The sequence below is a fragment of the Macaca fascicularis genome, chromosome 9 (assembly GCF_037993035.2).
Source record: "Macaca fascicularis isolate 582-1 chromosome 9, T2T-MFA8v1.1".
Taxonomy (NCBI): domain Eukaryota; kingdom Metazoa; phylum Chordata; class Mammalia; order Primates; family Cercopithecidae; genus Macaca; species Macaca fascicularis.
Window position 1 is genome coordinate 109,777,052 of NC_088383.1, and position 7,864 is coordinate 109,784,915.

At 56.4% G+C, this 7,864-nt stretch overlaps 1 protein-coding gene across 21 annotated transcripts in view; it reads left to right on the forward strand.

Moving 5' to 3' along the window:
- Window positions 1–7,407, forward strand: part of PAX2 (paired box 2) — a 93,781-nt gene extending 86,374 nt beyond the window's left edge. For 7 of the 21 annotated variants that reach the window (XM_015456582.4, XM_015456584.4, XM_074000795.1 and 4 more), the window contains 3 exons: window positions 2,457–2,558; window positions 4,810–4,896; window positions 5,362–7,407. In XM_015456582.4, the coding sequence (XP_015312068.2) occupies window positions 2,457–2,558; window positions 4,810–4,896; window positions 5,362–5,483 (311 nt within the window). In that variant the 3' untranslated portion in view covers window positions 5,484–7,407. Of the gene's footprint in view, window positions 1–2,456; window positions 2,559–2,710; window positions 2,794–4,809; window positions 4,897–5,342 lie in introns of all 21 variants that reach the window. The other 14 variants (XM_045361388.3, XM_074000798.1, XM_074000799.1 and 11 more) reach the window with 5 other exon arrangements.
- Window positions 7,408–7,864: the final 457 nt, after the last annotated feature.

Below are 7,864 nucleotides of genomic sequence, written 5' to 3' on the forward strand. Positions count from 1 at the left end.
CTACTCTGCTTGTTCTCGAGTTTTAGGAAATGTAAGATATTGGCTATATTAGACAGGTATAGAGGAAAATCATTCCATTGCATGATAAAGTCATAATATATGAGTCCCTCACTGTAAACCTCTCATCAGCTTATAAAAATCATAATCTATTGTTTAAATTGTTTTTTAAAGAAAAAGCATATTCTAATATTTACATTTTATCCCAGCCTTTACTTCTTTAAGGAGACCAATATATATGAAACAACAAAAAAATTATAACCCATCAGGAATTGGCTGTTAAGTGCAATAGATTGATGGAGGATTAATCAACAAGTGTTTATTGAGCATCTACCATGTTCTCAACTATGCAGGATAAAGCAGAAGACAGGGTCCTGCCCTCAGGTTGCTTATGATCTGTTTGAAGAAGCAAGCTATGATATCGGGGCTGATGCATTATGATATATAATGGCATGGTAAACCATGCAGCACAGATGCTGTGGAAGTTTAGAAGAGAGAAATTTCCTCGGTGGGTAGAATGGTAGGGATTTTAAGACTTCGGGGGGAAGGAGAGGAAAACGACAAGGAAGAAGAAAAGGTCATGGCAAAAGCGTAGGAGGTTCACATCACACAAGCCAATAAAAACAGTCAAACTAAACCAGGAGGGGTGAGAATCTTAAGTGGGGTGGAGAGAGTACCTTAGCAGCTTTAAAAGCCACAGAGTTTCATTTCAAACTATAGACTACGGGGAATCAGCGACGGTTTTTACAAGAGAAATGGTGTGATGAAAGCAATGTTTCATGAGGACTAGCCAAGCAGCCACATTTAGGATAGACAGGAGGGGAAGAATGTGGAGGCAGGGAATGCAAGCAAAAATACTGTGTGGCCAAAAGAAGGTGCTTAAAAGCTGAGCTATGAAGGTAGTGGAAGAAATGGAAATAGAGCAGATGTAACAGACATTGCCAAGGAGAATTGACAATACTTGGTGACTAACTTCATCTAGAATGAGAGGAAGAAGGCTATGTCAAGAAGGACTCCAAAGTTTTTGGTCTTATGATCTTCAAGATCATAAGAACCGACGGAGGGAAGATGAATCTGTTTTTATTCCAGTTAGGTTTGAGGTGACAGAGGGACAGCTAAGGAAAATGTTCAGCAGGGTGCTAGAAATGCAAAAACCTGAGCTGTAGCTCTGTATAGCTAGGGAAGGATGGATCACTCAGATGTGTCAAGGAAGGGGTGAGGAAACTCATACATCTCTGGAATGCAGGGAGGTGAGGCCCTCTTCAAAGGGAGTGTAGCAAAGAGAGAGAGATGCTTTGGAATAGCCACTGGGAGACTAATGACTATGGTCCAGCTGACGAAAAGAAAGTGAATGGGCCCGGATATGCATAGTTTTGTGACTTTCTGCAGCCATGCCTTGCCTTCCCAAGGATGGACAGAGGCATTAGAGTGGTAGAGTGGCATTGGCTAGTGAGGAGGATAAGGGGAACTGGAGGGGTTAAGGGGGTTCCAGGAGGTCCAGGAGAGGATGAAGGGATTATAGCAGAGGGGAGAAAGCAAATTATTATTAAAGATCAGAAAATGCTAAATTGCAAAGGGAGGTGGTGACCCCTTCATAGCAATGGAGGGTGCAGGCAAGGAAGGGAGCCCAGTCATGTGCAGCTGTGTCCCAGAGGACATGTCTGTGGACCAGGGGTAGCACTCTCATCTTGACTCGCTTTGTCTCCCACCCTCCAGGCTCTAGCTGGAGAGCCCTCCAGGGACAGAAGTCCAGCAGCTGGTGGGGGAGCAGATTTTGCTCATTGGAACTTTATCTGGTCCACTTGCACTGTTGGCTCAAAGCTCCTGATTCACTTCAGGGTGGTTTTCTATCATGTAAATGCCATAAACACTAACAGCAAAATAGCTCACTGGCTGGCCCCCTGCTCTCCACACCTGCCAGGCCCAGCACCTGCAGCTCCACTTGGAGAGGACAAGGAATAGCCATCACTCCCTGTAGGGGTGATGGTGGGGTGTCCTCCAAGCCTGAAGGAAAGATGGGGTATTAGAGAGAGGAAAGATAAGCAAGATGATAGAGGTCCCTTTGGCTACTGGAGAGACCACAGCTGAATATCTTGCTGAGAAGGAGGAGTAAAACCAGGTCATCTCCCTCCCATCTCCATCTGGGTTTGGAATGCACAGAGACACAGGCAAAGGCAAATACACACACACACACACACACACACACAAATGCACAGAGACACAAAGAGCTATACACAACAGAGATGCATACATACAACTGATCATAGATATTTAGCTTAGACACATGCAAAGGCACACTCAGACTTGCGCATTCAGGTGCAGAACGGCACACGTACCCCCGCACGTCTGCACAGAGCTCTTTCCTCTCCAAGAGTTTCCTCTCCATGCAGTACCCTGGTGTGAGTAGAGACAGGCCCCTTTCTTCCAGGCCTCACTCCTTCCCCTTTGTGTTTTTCCAGGTCGTGACATGGCGAGCACCACTCTGCCTGGTTACCCCCCTCACGTGCCCCCCACTGGCCAGGGAAGCTACCCCACCTCCACCCTGGCAGGAATGGTGCCTGGTAGGTGACAATGCTGCAGCTGCCTAATCTAGGTGGGGGGAACTAAATTGTGGGTGAGCTGCTGAATGGTCTGTAGTCTGAGGCTGGGGTGGGGGGAGACCCAACGTCCCCTCCCTGCAAACCACTGCTATTCTGTCCCTCTCTCTCCCTAGAGGCTGCAGTTGGTCCCTCATCCTCCCTCATGAGCAAGCCCGGGAGGAAGCTTGCAGAAGTGCCCCCTTGTGTGCAACCCACTGTATGTCATGGCCCCTCCACAGCGCCCACCCACCCAAGTCTGTGCCCGAGGAGCACTCAGCCTCAGCTCCACCCTCAGTGCCCAGCCCACCCCAGCCAGCTGACACTGCTTGGAAGAGCCTGCCCTGGTTTCCATGGAAACTTGGAGCCAAGAACCATTTCCAGGGGCATGTCAGTCACTCAGACAAAGCCACCCTGGTCCACACCAAGACACAAGGGAAGACCAATGTTGAGAACCAACGCCAACCCAGAGGCAGGAGGGAGCTAGTCCCTAAGAGGAATGGAGATCAGGCTGCGGCAGGAACCAGGGAGACTCACTGCAGCGAGACAGGCTAGAACACCCCTATACCTCTTCAGAGGCACCCAGCCTTCCATTGCTCCCCTGGGGCTCTGACCCATCCCTGATCAGAGGAGTTGGGTTTGGGTTGTTTGGATCAGAGAGGCAGAGGCTCTATTTAACGTCTGGTGACTGCAGCTGGAGGTTGTACTATACCCATCCCCAATCCCCAGATTGGGAGCAGGGGCTTGAAGCCAAAGAGAGCTGAAGTTCCTATGCACACAAACACCAAAACACTCTTGTCTTAAGAAGGGTTAGACTCACTCAGCCAGCAACTCAGTCCCTCTGGCCGCCCTCTATATGGCCTTTCCCTGAAGTTCAACTCTCATTGGTATGGGGAAGGGGGAGGATAGAAGAGAGTGGTTGGCCCCATCCATCCAGGGACATTTAGGGATAATCATGGGTAAGCAGAGCTTGGGGTGGGACAGTGGCAAAGAGGGAGATTGCTGCTGGGTCTTATAGACTAGGGGCTGAAGGGAGTTAGAGGTGTGGGTAAAGGGATTCCTGCCCAGATTTAGGGGAAGGGAAGTAGAAGCCTTATTGGGGGGCAAGGAGATTTTAGGCAGAAGCTCCCAGCAGTGAGCAGGTGGGGGTTGGAGGAGGTTTTAAAGAGGTGGGGGTGAGGGAAGAGTGGGGAAGTGGGGGCAGGGAGTCTGCAGGGAGGTGGGGAAGAGGGAGCCGCAGAGAGCTCGTGGTGGTGAGGGGGGAGTCGTTAAACAGAATCTAGTGCTGATGAGGAAATTACACTTGTTTCATTAGCGATGGGGAAGGAGATAGCTCAGTTCCTCTTGGTCACAGTTGAGCTCAGAAGCTCATTATCCTGCTGCACGCATGCTTTCCCTCCTCGTCAATAAACAGGCTTTCCAGTGGCTGCATCCCCCACCCCCACCCCAGCTCCCTCTCAGAGAGGGGCCCCTTCTCCTCTACTTAACCCGCGGTTAGGGATCACTGTAAACAGTCTGGGGTCATCACACAGGAGAAAGGGCGAGGGGGAAACCTGGAGGCCTGGCCTTTCTCCCGCAGAGGGAGGGAGGCAGCTTCCGACGGCTCCCAACCCACGGGCCCTCTGCTCACCGCTCGCGGACCAGCGGGCAGTTCACCTGCTTCCTGCCGCCTCCATCCCCTGCCGCGTAGCCCAAGCAACCAACCTCTAGAGGGAAAAGCGGGAGGGCGGTGTCTCCCAACAGAGCCCCCACCTCTTGCGTTGGCACCGCGCATTGATGCCATTCTTAGGACTTTCTGGGAGAAAGTGTCCCGAAGGCCTTTCTTCGCCACCGTCCCCCACCCCCATTTCCGCCCATTGGGGGCCATGCCTCCTAGAACTGGAGTGGCCTCTATAAAGCCCTGGCCCCCGGCGCGACAGGGTGCACGCGCCCCAGTACAAACCCTTCGTGGGTGGCCGCGAGCACCTCCGCTGGGAAGCCCGGGGCGGGCACTGGCCCACAGGGTCCACCCGTGGGTGTGCGAGCGCGTCGGTGCTTCCCGCCTCCCCGGGCTCTCCCCACGCGGACGCGGTGATCGCCCCACCTCCGCCCGGCCCACTCGCCAGGCTATTACCCTGCCCGCGACACCTGCGCCTGAGACCCGGAGGGAGGAGCGGGCGGAGAAGCCACCGGCCGGACTCGTGGGGTCCGCCCCGGCGTGCACGCGTCTGATCCCCACTCCCCGACCCTCCCGCAGGGAGCGAGTTCTCCGGCAACCCGTACAGCCACCCCCAGTACACGGCCTACAACGAGGCTTGGAGATTCAGCAACCCCGCCTTACTAAGTGAGTACGCCACCTGGCTGGCCGGCGGCTCAGCGCGGCCGCGCGGCTTCTGGGCACGGTCCCACTCCCGGCGACCCGATCTCTGGGGGCTCGGCCGGGCCAGGGGGACAGGTTTGCTAGTGCAGTACTGAGGCCCGGGGACCCCGTGAGGACGCCCGCACCTCCTGCCCTCCCGTACCCTCCCTGGTCGCTCGAGGCTCTGCGCCGCCCTCGCCCTCGGATCCCCTGGAGGGTGCGCAGCCGGGCTTCCCCGGATCGGGTCCCTCTCAAGCCCCGTGAACGCAACTATTCTCCAGGGCAACTGGCTCCACCGCCCAGCCAAGGTCTCCCAGTCCGGATCCCGCTGGACCCCAGCCAGGGGAGGTCTTTTCTTTGCTTTTCTTTCCTTTTTTGTTCTCCTGTTTGTCCTCTCACCCAGCCCATTCTTCTCCTGTGTTAACTTCCAGGTTCCCCTTATTATTATAGTGCCGCCCCCCGGGGCTCCGCCCCTGCCGCTGCTGCCGCTGCCTATGACCGCCACTAGTTACCGCGGGGACCACATCAAGCTTCAGGCCGACAGCTTCGGCCTCCACATCGTCCCCGTCTGACCCCACCCCGGAGGGAGGGAGGACCGACCCGACGCGATGCCTCCCGGCCACCGCCCCAGCCTCACCCCATCCCAGGACACCCGCAACCCTTCACATCACCCCCTCGAAGGCCGGCCAGGACGGGTGAAGCCGCGGGCGGGACCCTCAGGCCCGGGCTCACCGCCCCCAACCCCGCCCGCCGCCCCTCCCCGCCTGCCTGGACTGCGCGGCGCCGCTAAGCGGACTCGGCCCAGCTCGCCCCGGCCTCGACCGAGCCAGCCCCGAAGCCCGCCAGCCACCCGGCCGGACTCGGGCGCGACCAGCCGGCGCGCGCCGTAAGTTTCTGTGACACACAATCAGCGCGGACCGCAGCGCGGCCCAGCCCCAGGCACCCGCTTCGGACGCTCGGGCGCCGGGAGGCTTCGCTGGAGGGGCTGGGCCAAGGAGATTAAGAACAAAACGACTTTCTACTGAAGTAGGAAGAGCTCGCTGCCGAATCCTTGGGGAAAATTCTTTACCCCCAGTGCCAGCCGGACTGCCCTCGCCTTCCGGGTGTGCCCTGCCGCAGAAGGTGGAATGAGGGAGTGGGGGTCCCGCTCTAGGAACGGGCTTTGGGGTCGTCAGGTCTTTCCAAGGTTGAGACCCAAGGAGCGAGGGGTCCAGCAGCCCGCACCGACCGAGCTGGGCTCTCGGCTCTTCACTGCTCCGCCTGGACTGCCTAGTTCCCCAGGGCCCGGCACCTCCTGCTGCGAGACCCGGCTCTCAGCCCTGCCTTGCCCCTACCTCAGCGTCTCTTCCACCTGCTGGCCTCCCAGTTTCCCCTCCTGCCCGTCCTTCGCCCGTCCTCGACGCCCTGCATCCTCCTCCCTGACTCGCAGCCCCATCGGATGCTCTTCCGGGACCGCCGCAGGACCAGTTTCCATAGGCTGCGGACTGGGATCTTCCTCCAGCAGTTACTTGATTCCCCCTTCCCCGACACAGACTCTCAATCTGCCGGTGGTAAGAACCGGTTCTGAGCTGGCGTCTGAGCTGCTGCGGGGTGGAAGTGAGGGGCTGCCCACTCCACTCCTCCCACCCCCTCCCAGCCTCCTCCTCCGGCAGGAACTGAACAGAACCACAAAAAGTCTACATTTATTTAATATGATGGTCTTTGCAAAAAGGAACAAAACAACACAAAAGGCCACCAGGCTGCTGCTTTGTGGAAAGATGGTGTGTGTTGTGTGAAGGCGAACCCCGGTGTACATAACCCCTCCCCCTCCGCCCTGCCCCGCCCAGCCCCATAGAGTCCCTGTCGCCCGCCGGCCCTGCCTGTAGATACGCCCCGCTGTCTGTGCTGTGAGAGTCGCCGCTCGCTGGGGGGGAGGGGGGAACACAGCTACACGCCCATTAAAGCACAGCACGTCCTGCGGGAGGGGGGCATTTTTTATGTTACAAAAAAATTACGAAAGAAAAGAAATCTCTATGCAAAATGACGAACATGGTCCTGTGGACTCCTCTGGCCTGTTTTGTTGGCTCTTTCTCTGTAATTCCGTGTTTTCGCTTTTTCCTCCCTGCCCTTCTCTCCCTCTGCCCCTCTCTCCTCTCCGCTTCTCTCTCGCTCTGTCTCTGTCTCTCTCCGTCTCTGTCGCTCTCGTCTGTCTGTCTCTGTTCCTTCCTCGGCCTCTCTTCCCAGCCCTGGCCCGGCCGCCCTGTCTCCGCAGGCTAGATCCGAAGTGGCAGCTCCAGCCCCCGGGCTCGCCCCCTCGCGGCCGTGCCCCGCGCGCCCCGTGCGGCCGAAGGCCGGGCCGCCCCGCCCCGCCCCGCCCCACCCCGTAGTTGCTCTTTCGGTAGTGGCGATGCGCCCTGCATGTCTCCTCACCCGTGGATCGTGACGACTCGAAATAACAGAAACAAAGTCAATAAAAGTGAAAATAAATAAATAAAAATCCTTGAACAAATCCGAAAAGGCTTGGAGTCCTCGCCCAGATCTCTCTCCCCTTCGAGCCTTTTTTATTTGAAAAGGAAAAAGAGAAGAGAATCGTTTAAGGGAACCCGGCGCCCAGCCAGGCCCCAGTGGCCCGAACGGGGCGGCGAGGGCGCCGAGGTCCAAGGTCCGACTCATCCCAGTCCTGTGGGGCTGGCCGGGCAGAGGCCCCGGACCCAGGCCCAGGCCTAACCTGCTAAAAGTTCCCCGGACGGTTCTGGTCTCCCCGGCCACTTTCAGCGCGTTGGTTCGTTTTCATTCTTTTTCTTTTGTGCACATAAGAAATAAATAATAATAATAATAATAAAGAATAAAATTTTGTATGTCACTCCCCATGGCTCCAAGTTTGTCTCTCCCTGTCTCTGAGATGGGCCTCCCCTCCATTGGTGGATCCCCAAAAGTCCCTTCAATGATCCTCCCAACTACACTCCCACTGCGA